This window comes from Anarrhichthys ocellatus, unplaced genomic scaffold, assembly GCF_004355925.1.
Source record: "Anarrhichthys ocellatus isolate YVR2014 unplaced genomic scaffold, GSC_Weel_1.0 scaffold1, whole genome shotgun sequence".
Taxonomy (NCBI): Eukaryota; Metazoa; Chordata; class Actinopteri; order Perciformes; family Anarhichadidae; genus Anarrhichthys; species Anarrhichthys ocellatus.
Window position 1 is genome coordinate 17154613 of NW_022280031.1, and position 20237 is coordinate 17174849.

Here is a 20237-nt window from a genome sequence, read left to right on the forward strand (position 1 = left end):
GGCCCCACCTGGCCTTCACCTATACAAAAATGTCACTCAAAGAGACATGTACCAACCAGGAAGTGATTCAAAATGACCACAAATATCCATAAAATAACTGCAAAGAGACTCAAAAAGACTCCACAGAGACCAAAACAACAACAAATGGATGCAAAGCAGCTGCAAAGAGACAAAAAAAGACCACAAATTGACTCACAATGACTGTGAAAAAGGGCAAAAAAACTACAGAGGCTTAAAATGACGCCAAAAGAGACACATAACAACTACAAAAAAAGGCTAAACAACCTCAGACAAAAAATAGCTACAAAAATGAAAAAATGAAACAGAACAACTACAAAGAGAGATGTATAACAACTACAAAGAAACTTAAAATAACTACAAAAAGAGGATAAACAACTATAAAGTCTGTGTGTTGTGCTCCTATATAGGAGTAGTGGCGGGGCCTTTTGCATGTCTGTGCATAGGGGCCCATTGTCTTATCATCCGACCATGCTGTAAAGGTTTTATATTGTGTATCAGGGACTTTAGATTTGTCTTTTTGGATTTGTGTTAACCTCATCATGTTGGGATCTTACTGTGGACAAAGAGCTATTTTTCCTTCTTTGATCAGAGCTAAAACTATCTAATATTTGACATGACAAATGCAAAAACGATACACAAGTCTGTATGAATAGACGTGATATTGTGTTACATGAATCATTTTTGTCTTTCTTATCCCTGAAGCAACACATTTAATTATCACAGTATGATTATACAGTATAATGATCTGTAGCGTCACCATTAAAGACACAAAGGCCACATGGCTTTCAGTAACACTTTATTTGTGCATATTACTGACATTTTCAATAAAACCATAAAAACGTGTAAATAAAGACAAAGACTGTCCAGCTTACACATCATTTGGTCTCATTCTTTTTTTAAGCACGAGGAAACACTTTAGCAGCAGCTCACCTCCTCCAAGAAGCAGCACCAAGCATGTATAGAGAATCAACGGATTGATTTTGTTTGGTTGCAGCTAAAGCATTCATGTAAACTTTCAACTTGACATGATTTCCTGACAAGAGCTCGTACCTGAAGCGTCACCACCAGTCCAAATGTACAGCAGGGTAATACTGGGTGCATCACATATTCTCATTTCAGTGGATGTGGAGCAAAAAGTGTGTGCAAAGTCATTTATTTTCAGCATCGGCAACACCACGTTTCTCCAGCAGGTTCCACTGTCAGCTGGAAATCACTGCGGCAAACGAGTTTGTTGTGCAGCGTCACAACTGAGTAGATATTGGTGATTCATCAAAGAATATGTGTTTGGTTAAAGTGTAAAATACCCTGCTTTCATTAAATGTGGCACAATGGCTTCTTTCTACAGCCCTCATATTACACAACACCACACAGGAGTAGGAGTATCGTGGCAGAAAAAAATGCAGCAGCTGTTATTATACACCACCACCACATTTGATTGAAAACAACAACCTTATAGTCTTTCTTTTAGAAAGTGGCACATTAAGAGTTTTAACTCTGACACTTTCGTTTCTGAGTGAAGGTATGTAACTCTTACTAAGCGCTCAATAAATGGACGGCTTGACATTGATGTGGCAGTGGCCCTTGATGTCTCTGAAGGTGGAGCAGTCGAAGTCGGCCACGAGAGTCTTCTTACCGATCTTGTAGGGAGTGAGCGGGAAGTGCACGCGTATTTGGCTGTTTTTCTTAAGATCTGGAATCCTGTGGGGTAACAAAGAGTGACGTTTGTGGGTATATTTACGTTGCCTGGTGTTATGATAGGCGACATTTCTTTTAACTGATGCAGTGTTGTGCATTAAAACGTAACAGACTAGGCCTGGGTTTTCGAAGCACCCTTTTGGTGCAGAAAATAAATATTAAAATATGTCCATAAGTATTAAAAACCATCAAGTATACCAAATGTTGGCATCAAATGCCTCATCGGATTCATAATCTTAATCTTATCCTTTGATCAGACAGTTCCTGATTTAGGTCAAAATGTTGCTGATATGAGTTTTATTGAGATAATGTTGTTGTGCACCTGCTTATGTTTGGACAACATTTGAACATTTTGTTCAATAAAAAAAGTTTTTTTTGTATTTTAGGTATGGTGACCAAAACGTTTTGGTGTCGGTTTATATTTCAGATTGGTATTGAAACATCTCAACTCTAAGGCTTAATCACAAACACACGCATCACTAAAACAAATCGTATAAATGTATTTTGATCTTAATTGCATTTGACATTTATCAATAAAAATGCCTGAAACTTGCTGGTTGCAGCTTTAATTTGTTTTCATATCGTTAAGAATACTTTCTGAGAATACTAGAAATGTGTGGTTGCATATATCAAACTAAGATTATGCATATTTTTTGTGCTCTATAGTATTTTGTGATTGACAATCAAAACTATTGTTAATACATATTGTAATAAAATAACTATTTGTTATTTTCACCTTTACTGTAACCAGCCTAACACCATGAAAAGCATTCATCATCCCAGTCAGGCTATGTTAGACAAACACACACACACACACACACACACACACACACACACTCACAAACACACATACTCACTCGAGTTTAACCTCGTCACGCAGTAGGCCGCTTCCAGCGAGAGTCAGAGAGCACTTCGTCAGCGTCTCGTTGACTGGGTTCTTGAAAATCACCTTCACTATTACCTGACGGTACAGTCTGACCTTTTTGGGAATCTGAAACACACATTTGAACAGATTATTGAAATACATTCAGTCAGGCAACTGAACTTGTTGAAACAACTACCCATCATGCACCAAGACGAGAGAGGAAAGAAAAGGCAAAATAAAAAGGTTTGTAAGTTTTTATGCCAAGGAGTTTAAAATGTAAGGTTACAACTTTTTACATCATGACTGTAAACACAACAAAAAATTGTATTAATGTAATAGTAATTTTATTGTCTCCCAGACTCTATCCATGTAATGACATGACAATGGCTCAAATAATAATATCCCACATAAAGGCAGAGGTGGAGGAACTAATAATTATATCTTTTATTTAAGTAAAAGTACTTATTCTGCACTGTTAAAATGCTCCACGACAACAGAACGTCCTGCACTTATTGTGCAATAAAATGTTTCCTGTCGTTGTTTTACATAAGTAATAATGGACATTGAAATAGTTATTATTGCACAATAATGACATTATCCTGCTTATTACACGGCTGCTTATTAAAGAAATCAATAATTTGACACAAAATATTGATTTAAAAATTATATTTATATATTAATAATACATATAATATATTATAATATATTTATTTACATATCATTTTTAACGCCCAGAGATAGACAGGCAGTTTGGTGCGGCGTCAGCAGTGATTTGGACGAGCGTTTACTACATTTATTACTTAAATACCTGCTCATGACATTTCCATCAGCTGTAGTTTATTGCCAATTAGGGAACATTTGCATGCTAACACACTACACTAAGATGGTAAACACATATATGTTAAATTTGTCATTGTGAGCATGTTACCATGCTGACATGAGTATTTAGCCCAAAGCACCACTGGGCCTATGTACGGCGTCACAGTACCGATAGCTTGGCTGGAGTCTCGTTATATATACTTTTATCATTTTGTTCATTTTGGAACTTTAATGCTAGTCTTTGAATGTGAAAAGAGACACAAACAGCTGTGTGACAGACAGCTGAACAAAGCTGGACGACATGTCTTTATGATTTGAGATTTGATTTTACTGACGTTGATGGTGATGGGAGGGTCAAGCAGCACGACATCATCCTCAGCCAGGTATGAGTAATCTTGCTTCTCTTTGTCCGTGACCACAGCTAAAAACCTAATGCTGTCGCACTCCAACATGGGTTTACGGTAGTCCGAGAACGGGATCCGGATAGGGATGACCAGATCTCCAAGAGACAGAGGAAGAGAAGAGTCGGTTCACAACAAATTCAACAAAAACATACGGTTTTCCATACACACATAGTTTTGGTTATATTTGTGAACCTTTTGAGGTATCTGCCTCCAAAATTCAACATGTTTTTACATTTACATGTTCACAGAAGAAGATTCACCTATCCCAGGCTGCAGCGTCTTCTCCTTCACCTCCTTCCGGATGTTCACACCCGATTCACCGTTGTACCTCATGGCTTGGACCCTGATGTTGATGGACAACGGCCTGGCAGCAGTGCTCTTACTCTGCAGCACCAGCTTCAATCTCACGTTCTTACCGTTCGTCGGTGGGGTCACCTGCAGCACCACACAGTGAGACATTGATAAAAGGCCAAAATACACGTATTGAAAGAAATCCAAAGGAATTAGTCTTTGATCAAGTAGTTAATAACAGGTAACAACAGTTACAAGATATGTGTTTGTTTAGGTTTAAAATATCTGGGTTGTTGAAGTTTAATCTTGCCATTACTGATTCTATTTTTAATAAAATAAAAAAATGTGGCCATTTAAAATCAAAGAAAAATAAATTATGGTTTGATTAATTGAATTAGAGGATAAAGTGATGACTGCCACCGCAATCAAAGGTAAAAGCAGATCATTTTTTGGTATTTTGTCTTTTTGTTGTACTTCTTCCACATACGATTTTTATTTATTTTTGCTATTTATGCAGATGTCAGGATAATCCCAAAGCTTGTATCTGTTGGAAAAGTAGTTACGGTCTTTAGAGTGAGACATTTCCTGATTTAATTTCATGGTGACTTCTGATGCGTTTGTCCTGTGAATGTATAGCATGGTGTCATCTCCAAACATCATGATTTCGACATCATTGCACACGGATAACAGATCATTGATATATTGATTGATATATTCTGAAGAGCAGTGGCCCTAAAATTGAGTATTGTGACTTTTCCCAAGGTGCAGTTTTTTTAGGGGTGATAAAAAAGAAAGTTGATATTTCGATGGTTAGTTTTTTTTGGTATTTTTGCTTTCATTAGGAAAAAGGCAATAGACATGTGGAAGATTGGAAACAGCAACAAAGGTCCCCAACGGGTTTCGAAGTGTGGACGTTGCAATTCATGCTCAAACTTAAACCCTACCAGGACCTCGTCCAAGTTTTGTTTTAAATCACAATAGCCAAAAATCAAAATAGCATACAAAACATCCTATTCAATAGTCTAAAGGGAAACTTTAGTTTCTGTGACGCACCTCTTCAAAATGCATAAACACTTGCGGTGGCAGAGTTGGCTGTGGGGGGCTGACGGGGGGTTCATTCCCCGTACTTTCTGTGGTCTCATTCTCCGCCTCGTCAGCACTCTCATTTTCTTCGTCCGTCTCTTCATTCTCTGAGCCCTCCTCCGTCTCTTCAACCTCAATGTTCTCCCCGCTCTCCTCATTGTTGCTGTTTTCTTCCATCTCTTCATTCTCGTCGTCCTCCTTGTTGTCCTCCTCCATCTCTTCAGCAACACTGGAGTAGTCTCTGGTGATGGCGTATTGAAAGACAGACCTCTCCTTATCTGATCCTGTAATTATGGGGATTCAGTCAATTTCCTAAGCTACTATAGACACTTTACAGCCAACGTCAAAATGCTGCTAATAGTTTAGCATAGCCTTCTGCTAACCTCCTCAGCCAACACGGCTGTTGTACCACAGCATGCTCACGCAGAAGGCTATGCTACGCCCATGTCACTTCTAGCATGTGTTTTCATTACAAAACTTATTTCAGATACCTCATCAGGGAAAACCACGACGACTTCATGACTCCCAATTACAAGACAGCAAAATATGTAGTGTGAACAGTAGAGCTATCGGGTGACTTTGAAAGTCATAAAGTGTGAACTTGGCCTAACCAGCGTAGCATTAAAGCATGGTGGAATTACCACGCTAACTAGCGGACAGCTGGCTACTTAGCTAGCTTGCAAATTCCGCCTTTTTAACGGCTGGCTAGTTACCTAGCTACCATGCTAATTCCACCATGCTTTCATGCTAACTATACACTGCTTGTAGAAAGTGAGCCCAGACTGGTATTTTCTAATAACAAGCCAATAAAATTTCACTATATTAACATGCTCAGAGAATCATTCTTCCTCGTCCTACGTTTCGCCCACAAAAATACTACATTGTGTTTCCTAACAGAACAGAGGTCTATAGTGTAGCATAAACAGGTGTTTGACAGGTGAACCAACCCTCTCTGTGTTTGTAGTTGTCTGTGATGTTATTCCTCTTGTCGGAGCCGACAGTCTTCGTGGAGATATTGTGACCGACTTTCGAGGTGTCAGAAAAGATTTTCACCATTGAACTGTCAGCTTTCTCCTGATAGAACACACAAACAGACAATAGAAACAACAAAAATACATTAGGCTTCGGCTGGCCCTCTTTTTTTTTTTACACTAAATCACTAAATGTGACGTTGAGATTTGGCTCTAAATCTGCTTACTGACCAGCCAGTGAATACAGTCGGCATTGACCTCAGCGAAGACAAACGGGATGTCATATTTGAGGTCTGTCTGTCCGCTCCGGACGGCTGTGACCGGAGCTGGACCGCAGCAGTATATACCTACAGGAGGAGAGACGTTAAAATATTAAAATAAAGTAACAAACTTCTCAACTCACACAGAGTAGTTTGGTGTAATGCGATTTAAAGACATCTGTAGGATTTTAAAATGCCATCTGTTCGTTGACAGACACCGCGATGAAAGCAACAAGGAAATGTTTCATTTCTATCACAACTAAAATGTATGCTTGTATACATGCATATAGTAGTTTAAAGGGGCTTTCACAACAAAATCAATGAATTGAAGGGGCTGCGTTGCATGCATGTGCAGAACTAAAACAATAAGTTGATTAATCGACAGAAAATTGATCTGCAACTATTTTGATATACGTGTTTTAGTGAAATGCCAAACATTTGTCGGTTCCAGCTTCTAACATGTGAGTGTGTTTTCTTTGTCATATGTGTTAGTAAGCTAAATATCTTTAGAGTTCGGACTGTTGGCGGAACAAACCTAAACATTTGAGGATTTCACATTTGGATATGTGTGTGTGTTGCTGCAGGTGCAGGAGATAAAATAGAAACCAGCAAATCCGGTTTAAACAAGAGAGTCTGTACCGCCGCTTTTCTCTTGTGGTGTTGGATCCAGAACTTGCCAGCCGTCATATTTGCCGTCTTCTGCCAGGTCTGGTCTCCTCATCCACGCCTCCACCCACACGTGGAAGTTCCTAAAACACAAAACAACATTCAGAATCTGCAGCAGTGCAGTAGATCTGAAACACACCACTGGAGTATTATATTAAACAATAATAGTCTGGAATATTCTTTTAAGATCCCTTTTGGACATGTTTTAAGACATACAAATACATAATAATAATAATCTGTCTATGGTTCTATTTCCTTGTTAAAAATGTCTTTAATTAAGTAACTAAAATGTACAATAATAAGATATGTAAATGGTTTAAAGGTCTTTGGAAACCGAGTTTCCACAACAGGTTGATTCTGAAATACGGAAAACAAAGAAACTTTTTAGAATTTTGATTTTGTAAAAACAAATATCAAGTTCTTCCTGGAATAAAGCAAAAGATAAACCACTCAAACTAGAACACTGGATTCATTCTGCAGCACTGGACTGATATGTTCTTCTTTTTGTTAAAAGATGAAGTTCTCGATGTTAGCATCTAGTCCCGATAGACCACAGTGTGTCACTCTTTGACTCATGTTTTAAGGTATATACTGTAAAAGCTTCATAAAGAAGATAGAAGTTAAAGGACACAGATCACAGTCTAAAATTGAAACACATAACATCATTCTGTTATTGGCGGATTAAAAGCTCTCAGGGCGAGTCGCCACACCTAAACGACACCAGAATGTTATTATAGTTGCAGTTATAAGGAGCCGAGATGTTGGTGTGATGACAGGCCTGAGAATGGGTTTAATATCTTACCTGACCTGATAAAACTGGCTTCTCCTTTCAGTTCACAAGTTGGTAGGTCACTCTGGTTAGTGTGAATAAGTTCATGCCTTGATGCCATTTGACCGTTGGCATAATCAGTTCACGAAATCTATTTATTCTTTGCACGACTTTAGTCAATATCTTAACAACAGATCACATGACCAGTTTTATGTCAAAAACACACCGAGAATTTTCACCTGAGCTCTTTTATAGCCTTGTTTTTCAGCTGCAGCAGGCAGAACAAGAACAAAACTGAGCTAAAAATAAAGTGAATATTGTTCTTAGATTCATCAGGTTAAAACACAACTCCTCCAAAATGAATGATCACTTTGATATGTAACTGCTGGATGTGCCATATTGACTGAAAAGATCATAAAATATCAGTTTCTGTTAACTAAAATGGCCAAAAAAAGTGAGCTATTGAAGGTTTAAAGTCAAATTAAAATTTGCTTTTTTTTGTTTAAATTTGAACTGTGTTATTCTAGTAAAATTTTGGAATGGGAAAATGCGTTTTATTTCGCCCTCAGACAGCTGCTACTATCTCTGGTGCAAAACCACCCAATTTCAAAATCCTACAAAGAGTTGTGTGCCGTGTTTTTAACTTTAAGGGGCTTGCATTAAATGCACTATGTGTAAGATATTGAAGCCTCTGTGTCTCACCAAACACTGTCGGGGGATGGCCTCTCTCGGACTCCGTAGTCGGCGTGATAAACGTCGATGCTCAGATTCTCGTCGGTGTCGTGGGCGGACTGGAAGTTGCTGACCACGCGGCACGGAATGCCCAGCAGGCGCATCACTGAAACCAACCATGAAGATTTGAGTCACTCAAACAAGCAACATGACACCTTTCTGGTAGAGAAACAATGCCCTTCTTTTGTTTAAACCTAACTAGACATTTACCTGAATATAAACTAGTTTAGTTTTCTCTTTGTTGTTGCATGTTGTAACCTCTTTGCTAAGCTGCCACAGTACCGGAATCATGACCATTTACTGTCACAGCAACAAAGACACATTCAGACTTAAATACAAATCACATGCAGGTTTTTTTCCCTGATCTCCATACAGTTCTTTTCCTGCTCGGCAAGTGTGCTTTACTCGAAACACACGCATAAGATCATGAACTAACAAAGATTCCACAGCATGCTTCATTGAACCACAGAGAACACTGCTTCAGAGCAAATATGCCGAATGAGGGGAAAAATAGAGTTGTCAGAGACACTCGGGAGGCGGCTGTTATTAATAGGATTTAGCTACTATATCCAGAAATCCTCCAAAAGAGTCACGTGATCTGTGTCAACATTATGAGTCAGAAGATATTTTTATTGCAGCTCTCCGTCGCTCGTTACAATATAGAGTGCTGCAGGTATGAAGTATTTAAGGTGGCCTCACTCATGCTTCCCTCCACAAAAAGCCAATGGGAATTTCTATTTAGGGTTTTGGAATATTGCAGAAAATAAGTTGTGTGACAAACAAACGTTTATGATACCTGTACGTTTTCTTCAGGAAGATAATCTTCACAAATGAACAGCATTTTTATGATTTTTGAAGCATGAACAGACAATATTAGTAGTCACTTGTTGACTTTTTTTCAGACGTGAAACCTTCAAAATTCACTAGAGGGCTATTTGCTGACGTATCAAAAATGTTCTCTGACAGACAAATCGATCAATTGTTTCAGAGCTACTATTCTACTTTACAGATGTTGTTTCAGGTGTGAGTACCTGCAAAGACAGACGTTACCTGAACACATCACACCGGCGAACACCCAGCATTGCCCGTACTTGACTCTCTGGCAGCCATTGTCGAGCCAGCGCTTAAGGATGGCGTGACTGCCGGTCCAGTGAGACGGTCTGATCCCATAATGATATGAACCGTCCCAGCGTCCCACCAGGACTCCGCTGTCATCTTGACTGTTGATCTGGAAGAAAACAAGGAAATTCTCATTCTTGTAGCTTTTTTTTCCTTCAAGATTTGGACACATTTGCCATTTGTCTTTTTTATCATTTGAAAACTACATAATATACTGTACATCTACTGTCTTCTTCTTGAGCTCTTTATTGGCAAAAATGTTTACAGAACTAATATTTCAACTTTCAATATGTGGAACTGCATAAAGCCCAATGATGCCGTAGAGCTGTTCGTTTGACAGTACGACTATTTGATTTCAAAGTTAAACTGACGGCTTTGCAAAAATTGACCTGATGTTTAATTATGACGTGAGAAAATAATGGTTTATGGTTTCTTTCTAAAAATCGATTAAGTCTGCGTTAAGCTGTGAATGTCAGTCACACAGGGTCATTAGTTTCTAACTTTCTAATAAGCAAAAAAAGATTTTTAAAAACTAAAACATCTCTGGATTTTGGTAAGTGTCCGCCCATAAATGCTTTGCTGCTATATAGGTGTGTGGACACAGAGAGCGCGTCCTACCATGGCGCTGATCACGCGGCCGACGTAGATGGGGTTACACCGAGCAGAGACGTCGTCAGCTGGGTCAATGACGTGTTTGTGGTTGAGGTCCAAAATCTTCAAACAAATGTCCACCATCTTGTCCTCAAACTGAACAGAAGGAATGAGAGGAGACGCTCTTGAATTGTATCTTCTTTACCTCGGTACAGATGGGAATATGATTTAAACTTTACAAGAGACATCTGCTCTTGACAGTACAGAACAATAAGATTAAAGTTTAGGATACAGAATTCAAAACTCAACATCCAAGGTACCAAAGATAACCCTGAATGTTGAGTACTTACTGTTCAGTATCGGAATTTTAAATCTAGATTTATGAATTCTGAAATATTGTATATTATATACAAAATAATTCATGGCCATGAATTCAGTGATATTTAAATTTCAACATTAAGCATTCGTTAGTGATTACATATTTTTGGCCATTTTTTGCTTCCATGAAAAGTATCCGTGTGTGTGTGTGTGGGTGTGTGCATGTATTACTAATGTTGTGAGGACATACATCTGTTTACACAGTCACATTGTGGGGACTCACCTTCCCTTTGGGGACTAAATGGATGTCCCCATAACATAAATCATTACATTTAGGTGAAGACTTGGTTTAGGGTTAGGTTAAGGTAAACGTTAGGTTTAGGGTTAGGATTAGGCAAGTAGCGTTTATGGTTAGGGTTAGGCAAAATCTCCGGGAAATTAATGTAAGTCAATGGAACGTCACTTCAATGGAAGTGAAGGAAACACGACTGTGTGTGTGTGTGTGTGTTTAAGAGTACCTGCCCGTAGTCCCAGTCAAGAGGGAAGATGTAGTTATTACTTCCTGTGTAGATGACTCCTCTTTCATTCATCACATACTCATTTATCTCCTTCTCTTCCTTCATATACACCCAGTCATCTACAGAGAGAGTGAATTCATATAGACGGATATTATTCAGTTTACAGGGTTAGTAGTATTCAAAAACTTCTGCATTTTAAAATCTTACTGAGGCAAAAAAGACATGATCATTATCAGCAAAATGTACTTAACGTATCAAAAGTAACAGACAAGCAGTGTTGGACTGCAACTACAGAAAGTACACTACATTTACGCAAGTACTGTGCTTTCGTTTAAAATTGAGGTACTTGTACTTTACTTCAGTGTTTTCTTTTCATGCAACATTCTACTTCTTCTTAACGACATCTCAGAGGGAAATATTAATAGCACCTTTTAACGTCAATACATTTTCATCAGCTTTAATTACTAGCTACTTCACGAATCAAGATTTTCTACAAAAAAAAATATGATTTTATAAAACATAATGCTTTGTTTCAAGTTTAACTACAACATACAACATTTTCATGCAAAGCTTTGTCTTGGTTTTTAGTACTAGACCTACCGGAGCACCAGGGGTTGTAGAGCACCACCAGCGTTGGCAGCGGCTTCTCCTCGTCCCGGTGTTTCACAACCAGGTTGAACTCCCCGATGGGGGTGTCAGCCGGCGGGGTGATGGTGAGGACCAGGAGGCCTTTCGGCGGGGAGGCCTCCTTGTGAAGCTCTACCTTCCACACAGCCTTTGCTGATGGAGAAGGTTTCTTGAGACCTGGGATACTGAAGAACGACAGCGTCCCCTGCTTCTCGGTCGGATGTTTTCCTGTCAGACATATATTCACTGTTGTAACAATACTGCTATATATTTATAACTAATCAACACAAGTTAAAACACTGACGCAATAGTTCACGTACTGGACAGAAATCCCTTGAAAATACCAAAAAAAGAGAAAATAGGGTAAAGCTTTCTGGCTAGCCCAAAGAAGACCTGTCTTTACGTAATGATTCCCACATTTGCATTTAACTTGATCGAAAATGTAATTAAACCCAGTAATGCAACAGAATGTCCCGACTGATATTTTAATAACATGTTTACTGATTATGTAATACCTAATTACATTTTCCAGAACTTGACAAAACAACTAGGGTGTGCGCTCACAGGAATCTGACAGTACATTTCCCAACACAAGTCAAAATCTAAAAGTTTCTAATTTTAAATGTAATTAAATGTTAAGGTTAACTTTTTTTTTCTTCATAAAAGTAACAAAATATACCTGAAAGGTATTACATTATATTTCATCATCATCTATAAAGTTTTTGTATTATCAGTCAGGCCATTTTATTACATTATCGGTAGAATTATTACATTATTGGGTTTGTTTGATTTTTCGATTACGTTAGGTGCAAATATGGTTACATTTTCAGGAAATTATTACAGAAGTATTGCAGAATGAATGTTCAGGGGAAACAGTATCGACAAACAAAATGAGTTTTGTGCTAACGGGAAGCTTCAACAACTAATAAAAACAACTCATTTCATGAAAGACCGACCTGTCGCTGCAAAGATGGCGAGTGGGTAAAGGTTTAGGTTGAAAGGTTGACTCAGATGAAGGGTCACTTTGAAGGGTTGGCCTCGCCGCACAATCAGCTGATCCAGTGAGACCTCACTGGTGTGGTGCACAAAGTTGTTGACTTTAGGGTGGAGGTCCACTCCTTCAAAGACTGAAAGAAAATAAAAACACACAAACATGAACAGGTTAACAGAAATTTGTGATGATTTTTCAGCACTGTAGCATTCGCTCAACTGATGAAAAATGGAACTAAGTACACCAAATGCTAAATAAGACAATTTTAGTGAACCAAAATGTTACGGAAAACACACTGTGAAAGGACAAAAACACGGATAACTCACAGACCAGATAACACCGTGATAGAGACCTGTCAATCACAAGGATAGCCCGCCCTAAAGCATCCCCTGCTTTATGGTCTGTTTGACTCTAAATGGAGCATCATTTACTAAATGAACATCATGCTGTATTGAAGAAGACTTGAAACTAGATATTGAGACCATAAACTCATGTTTACAATGTTTACTGAGGTAATAAATCAAGAGAGAAGTAGAGTCATCTTCTCATAGAGGAGTCGCCCCCTGATGGACATTCGAGAGAATGCAAGTTTAAGGCACTTCTTTAATGGCTTCACTTTTTGTACTTTGTGTTGGTTTTTATGCTTCGTTATAGGTATTTCTCTTTATTTAGATAAATACATCTTTCTTTTGTTTTGGTAAGTCAGAGACAATTGAGCCAGCTGTGGTTCATTCCCTTTAAGCTCAGGGGAGGGAGCGGGGAGACCTGGATTCACCTAGTGACAGATTCTAGGGCAGAGCGGGGTGAACCGGCTGGATAGTTTGAAATGTCACTCATGTGGCATCACAGTATGTGGTGAAGAAATATGAGTAGGACGGGGCGAGACGGAACAAGACGGGATAAGAGAAATAAACAAATGCTCGCCTCCGCTTGAACGACAGCCTGGAAAAGCGTGTCAACCCTCAGACGCCATGTGAACGTCGCAGTCACAAATGATCCATATCGGATAACACGGACCACCCTCTCCACCACCTACTGCAGGGACAGACTCATCCAGCTCAGCTGTCACAAGGACAGATACAGGAGAACATTCCTGCCAACTGCAATAAGACTTTATAATAAATCACAAGACTATAACACTGTTACACTATTGTTTGTTTGCTGTTGGTTAATCTTTGCACTACTGTTTAGTTAGTTAATTTGATACTATTCTATTTAATTGTATATATTGTGCATTTTTATACTTAATGTTTTTATTTTTTACTCTGTCACCTTAAGTGCTTAAGTATATTTTTTGCTGCTGTAACGAATAAATTGCCCCTTGCGGGATGAATAAAGTATCTCTCTATCTATCTATCAAACAAACATGATCCTGATGTGACGATAAAAAAACAATTTCAACTGGAAGTGGCAATTTTATGACGACATGAACATGACACAGGAAGACCTTTACATTCACCTCAAATGAAAATCCCTGACACGTGCAATGGTTACAAAAAAACGTAGATTTGAAGTTTAGTTTCCATTGTTGCTTTTGTGTGTTTTAAACCTTAAAGCTGCACTTTCATGTGAATTTACTTTTACATTAATAGTGGATCCAATGAATAAGACTAAGTATCAAACAAGACCTTTTATTCATAGGAATTACAAAAATACGTTGTCTTTTCTGTAACTAAGCAACCAACGACAGATTAAACAATCTGCTTCCTCTTTACACCGACACGCTCATGCCCGGTGTACGTGAATGGTCATGCGATAAGCTTTTTCAGGCGTTAGTATGGTCCTTTTTATCAGGCGGCAACCTCCGGTTCTGCCGAGTAAAGCCAATGTAAGTGTCTTAAAACTTGCATTTTCTCTACTGACCAGCAGGGGGCGACTCCTCTGGTTGTATAGAAGTCTATGAGAAAATGACTCTACTTCTCTCTTGATTTATTACCTCAGTAAATATTGTAAACATGAGTTTATGGTCTCAATCTCTAGTTTCAAGTCTTCTTCAATACAGCATGATGTTCATTTAGTAAATTATGGTCCATTTAGAGTCAAACAGACCATAAAGCAGGGTATGCTTTAAGGCGGGCTTGCTGTGATTGACAGGTTGCTACCGCTACCAGAGACGTATACGCCGTCTCTACATCACTTCTCCGCATTCCAAATATGGTAACCTCAGTTCATTGGTTGCAAAAAAGCCAAGATGGCCACTGTGAAATCGCCAAACTCGAGTCTTCAAAACAGCAGTCCACAAACCAATGGGTGACGTCACGATGACAACGTCCACTTATATATACAATATATAGTTATGGACCGAGCTAATTTCTAAAACGATGCTTAAACACTTGTGCGTATGGAGATTGTAGCATTTAAAAAAAAAGTGTTTAGTGTGGATGTAGTCTAAGTTTAACATGACAGATGCTTTGTTGTGACGAACCTACAGATAATGATCACCTCACTTTTCACTTCTATGGAGCATTTTAGCCTCAGCTCATTGCTTTTTTCTTTTGGCTTTCAGTCTCACCATCATCATAAGCATACTCACAGGAGCATACGTTTTCAATTAAACAAACTTTGATAAGCCTGCTGCACGTGTCCTGCTCAGTACCAAACAACACAGACGCAAACTAGGTGTTGAACATGGTGCAGAATCAAGCAGCTCAAGAACCAAACAAATCCTCAGGCAGAAAACAACAACCTAAATACAGCTACATATAGAACTGAAGTGCATTTGTTTTTGATTCGGACCCACGGTTGCAAAATCCTCTGTCAGGCGGTGTTTGATTAATGTGATAAGTGTTTTAATAGTTGCATAAAGGTTTAGCACAACACAACTCCATGGCTGCAAAAAAAAGGAGATATGAAAGAGTTAACATTAGATGATGAGGAGGAGCTCATGGGCCTACACGTAGGGTTGTTGTTTTACAGGATGTGCGGTACTGAAGCGTACATTATTTAAGGAGGTGCGTCTCTGCAAATCATCTCTGTGGAAGCGTATAAAGTATAAATTAGGCAAAACACAAAACAGATAACCTTTGTGTACTTACTAGAGTCTTTAGTTTCCTCTGTCATCTTTCCAAAAGTTCCCCTCTGAGAACAGTAGGTGTGAAGACGGTGAAGTGCACTCTGGCAGATAGTCAGCGGCGCACTGACAGGTGACCTCTAGGGTTTCACTGTATTTAAAAGACCTCACAAGCCCAACCCAGACATCAGATAAACACGCAACAGGTATGGTGACCAACATTGTTAATCACTTCCTGGCAGCGTTGCATTGCTAAATGGCATTTTAGATGATAATGCTGGGGTTGCCAAACTACTGCCAAGCCTTACTAAACTGGTTTATCCTTATGCAGTGGAAACTGGAAACTCCCACAGGAATGACAAGGATTACATTGTCTTGTATCCGTACATATGCATGCATCATTTACTTTTTTTAAAGAGGAGTCTAAACTGCTTCATACCGTTTTGCTTGTTCACACATGGGCATGTCCCGATTCCTGTTACTGTTATAGGCTTCAGGGCGAAGTGATCGGGATATAGCGGCCTCCAAATGGAGGATTTTTCAAAGGTACACTCCAAAGCAAAGTTTAATGCGTGGGCATTATGATGTCACATTAAATTATATAGCCTACACCTTAAAAGAAGCTCTACAGGTTTTTACGTAATATTGCTTTTGATTGTTGTTCTGCATTAACTTCCTTCTTGTCCACAATGACGCTTACCTCAATTGTGCAACATTGCCGAAATGTTTTCAACCGTTTTTTAGTGATGACATGACATTAAATGCTTTGTTCTGCACTGTTGGTCACTGGGAAACTCCCAGTGGTAACAATGTTCTGTGACTATTTATCAATGGTGAGTGGACTGGGAGGAGCTGATCTTCATCAGCAACTCTTTAGCTCAATAATCAGTCTCGTCTTCTACCAGATCTATTATGCCTGGTTCTACCCATGTCTGGTGTGACTCTCTCCAGATCTGGGGACATGGTTTCCTTACTGTTCAGTTATTCTTCACGCACAGTTCAAAGCTATTTGCTTGTTATTATAACTAACCCTCGTATAGGTAAACTGTAACAGGTTGTGTTTGCATTTAGCGAGCAGTCGACTGTAGATTCACTGTGAAGACAAGAGACACAAGGAGTTCATGCGAGGACAGCAGTCCTTCCTTTTAATTCTCTTATGCTGTACATGCATGTGCTTATAAACGCAGTCACTCTGTTAGAAATCCTCACCTCATATACGTCACACACACACACACACACACACACACACGCACACACACACGCTAGCTGTCCTGCTGAATGAGGTCTTTAGCTTTCTGCAGGTTGTGATCGACGGCTCCATCTAAGAACTGAACCCAGGTCAGCTGTGATTCTCCACACACATGACTGGACCTGTTCAGGTGGGAATAAGTAGAGATAAAGATAAAGATAAAGATAAAGAATAAAGACAATAAAGACATCCGTGATTTGAAAAAAAAAGTTTAAAAGTCGACCATCGTCAGCTCCCATCAGTCACAGAAGGAAACTTGTTTTTTTTAATCTGATCTGATAAGATGAGCCAATGTACAAACACACCACCCACATGCTCCTCACACTCTGATTCCAGATAAAGGTGCTCCCATCAGTCACAGAAGGAACCTTGTTTTTTTTAATCTGATCTGATAAGATGAGCCAATGTACAAACACACCACCCACATGCTCCTCACACTCTGATTCCAGATAAAGGTGCTCCCATCAGGAATTTAGAAGTCACTGATCGCTGGAAGCAGAATTGGCTGACGGAGTCGACTTGAAGCCATTTCAAGTTAAGTTTAGGAATTTCAATATAAAAATCCTACCTTTTAATAGTGAACTTATTTAGGAGGATAAAACACATAAAAAAACAAAAGCAGGGGTTATGGCATGTTTTGGTTAAAAATTTGCCAATTGAGTTTAATTGTGACCATGCAGTGGACTGCACACTTCAGTCACACACAGGACGTCATGGGGAGGATGTGGAGGCCTGAGAGGAACATTCTGTTTTGGAGAAAAGCGTTTTATTTTGGAGGTTTTTCTTCAAATAGTAGATTGTTTTTGTATTAAAAGGGTTAAATGATAAATTGACTATAAATTGTATAGCCCCTCTCTCGTTTTCAATTTGGGGTTCAGTGTCTTGGCCAAGGACACTTCGACATGGAGCCAGGGATCGAACTGCCGTCCTTCCAACTGGAGGACCTGCTCTGCCTCTGAACCACAGCCCATGAGCAGACATACTTGTCTGTCATAAGGAGACGATTATGTCTGCTTATGATCCGGTGAAAGGTTTGTTTCTATCTGTTTATGACATGGTAAATAAAACCAGAGCAAATAAACCCTCTATCTCAATTTTATTCCCATAAATTCCTCTTAATTCCACTGCAAAGTTTCCGCCGTGAATATTCCCTGAACTATGCGACCCTAGTCTGACATTTTTATGATGTGTGAGAATGGTCATTATCAATCGATCTTACCTGATGATCCCCAGAACCTTCTTCAACAATGACGCCAATTTAGACACCTGTAAAGATAAATATATGTTATGTTTAGAGAACGTTAATGCCTACCTTCAGCTGCCCTAAAAGTAATCCCTTCATATTTACATTCCCTACAAGGGCTTGTATTGAAACCAGACAGGTCGGGGCGTGTGACTACATTAGCAGTTGGCACAATCGCTTCATGTTGTTTGACACTGAATCCACACAACCACCACTTGATCTTTCTGCAACACACGTCGGATTCTGCTTCAACACAAGTTGGACCATTTTGGCCTCCGTGTGACTTTAATAAGGTCACGGAGAGCTGTGGATGATTCTAACACAGATGTCTGAAAGTAAGACTCATCGCACTGTGAACAGCTTTTCCCCGGAACTACTTTCTACAGAAGAAATAGTCCCCTGTAGAAAAACACTGACAGTGTATTTTGTGGATTAGCCTGAACATTGTGGACATTGTTTCTGAAAGCTGAGACTCCTGTTGGATATATAATAATAGAAGTTCTACAAATGAAATACCATTCACGTCAAATAAACCAAAACGATCTGCGTTTCTGTGTACGACTAGAAAAGAGTAAGAGATGACGTCATTTTCTAATTTTGGGGTGAATTGATCCTGTAAAAGAAAACTTTTGCGCAGGTAATTTTTTGGAGATTTACCGGTACATTAAAAAAGCACCGTGCAGAAGTAAACAATATGATTTGGATCAGGTGGGAAATAATAGCTCTAATATAATTTAAAAAAAGTGATGGCTGCAACTGGGGCTGAACCCAAATATTCAACTATTTGTTCGTTGGGTTTGTATTCGGTTTTCAATGTTGGGATTCTGATTTTCGTTGATGTAATTTTTTTTATCCCTCTGGACTACAAACATGAAATAAAACATATCAAATGGAAAATGTGTTTTATTCCATAATAATAAAGAACAATGCAAACAACACAGCAGATTCCTTTCAAATCAATGCCTTTAATTAAACCAAAAGACAAAGACGCCGCCATTTAGAGGGCGAGCCGGCCCCCAAACGTGAGAAATGCATTAAATTCTCACAGCAAACGTTTGTGAAGTTTGCTTAAAGTGATAGTTTGTATTTTTTAAAGTGGGGTTGAGTGAGATACTTATCTATAGTCAGTGTTTTATCTACAGTAGACGGCGGTCGGATAGTCCCCAGTTTGGAGAAGCGGTCAGGAGTACCAGCACGCTGGCAAAGCAAAGTACTGCTGTAGACGAGGGCGACAGCAAAACGTTTTCTAGCTATGCAGAAAAAACGTGCGCGCTATATTTAGACAGTTTTCAGCGCTTTACCTTGCTGTCAGGAGGCCCGTTCTGACGGGGAACGGAAGCAGTTATATCCATTCATGCTCTCTTCAAACCAGTGATTTTACATTGCAGAACACAGAAGCTGCTGGTCTATTGCTGCGTCGGTTGGTGAGTTAGTGTTATTGTGTGACTTTTGGTGAATCCAAACCAACCCCTTAAAAACCCTAAAGTCAGACAATAACACAAACTAACAGACCGAGGCAGCCTGAGTACTGCGAGGTAAATCTACTGTTTTTGCCCAAACTTTCTAACTGCACAAACTTATCTGCCAATTCTTTTGTTTTACATTTTAAACAAATACAAATTCATTACGTTCAATCTTTCTAAATCTAAGACTGTTGCTTGGTCGTTTGATGAGTAACAGGAGTAGTAATATTGAGCGACTCAAACACTGTACCTAGTTCATTTGGGTAATTCTGCCCCTCTCTATCGTCTAAATATTGCATTATGATGATTAATAAATGATTGATCATTTACATGGTTGATCAATAAAAAGACATTTCATTGCATTTTGTATTGTGAGTCTAACATTCACACTTTTGATTGTCTTCCAGTGTTTCACTGTGTCTTAGTCTGAGCTAGGTGAGTTTCTTTGGACTCCTCTGCAGACCTGTCGCTCCAGGCGACACGCCGTCACATTCACGCTAAAGCGGCCTCGAGTGAGACACAACAACAAGAT

The 20237-nt window shown here is 39.1% G+C and overlaps 2 protein-coding genes across 3 annotated transcripts in view; both read right to left on the reverse strand.

Annotated features, from left to right (window-relative positions):
- Positions 1–699: 699 nt before the first annotated feature.
- LOC116383687 (protein-glutamine gamma-glutamyltransferase 5-like) lies at positions 700–15858 on the reverse strand. The gene is made up of 15 exons (XM_031847714.1): positions 15776–15858; positions 12706–12876; positions 11723–11977; positions 11123–11241; positions 10314–10442; positions 9627–9804; positions 8547–8682; positions 7049–7158; positions 6381–6496; positions 6126–6252; positions 5149–5462; positions 4065–4239; positions 3736–3899; positions 2574–2707; positions 700–1719 (listed from the first exon to the last, which is right to left on the reverse strand). Exons 1-15 carry the CDS (start codon positions 15798–15800, stop codon positions 1563–1565), a joined length of 2310 nt encoding a protein of 769 aa, XP_031703574.1. The 5' UTR covers positions 15801–15858; the 3' UTR covers positions 700–1562.
- A 1130-nt stretch (positions 15859–16988) lies between these two features.
- ccndbp1 (cyclin D-type binding-protein 1) overlaps positions 16989–20237 on the reverse strand; it is a 9976-nt gene continuing 6727 nt past the window's right edge. Inside the window, exons 10-11 of one of the 2 annotated variants that reach the window (XM_031847730.1) lie at positions 18219–18265; positions 16989–17121 (exon numbers count right to left, since the gene is read on the reverse strand). In XM_031847730.1, coding sequence (XP_031703590.1) covers positions 17013–17121; positions 18219–18265 — 156 coding nt within the window. In that variant the 3' untranslated portion in view covers positions 16989–17012. Of the gene's footprint in view, positions 17255–17367; positions 18266–20237 lie in introns of both variants that reach the window. The other variant, XR_004212785.1, reaches the window with a different exon arrangement.

Coding starts and splice junctions, on each gene's coding strand:
- LOC116383687 (XM_031847714.1), bottom strand. CDS start 15,800: ATGACAGAGGAAACTAAAGACTCTA. Junction 5,463..6,125: donor CAACTACAAACACAGAGAGG/GTTGGTTCACCT, acceptor CCATAATTACAG/GATCAGATAAGGAGAGGTCT. Junction 1,720..2,573: donor CGTGACGAGGTTAAACTCGA/GTGAGTATGTGT, acceptor GTTACCCCACAG/GATTCCAGATCTTAAGAAAA.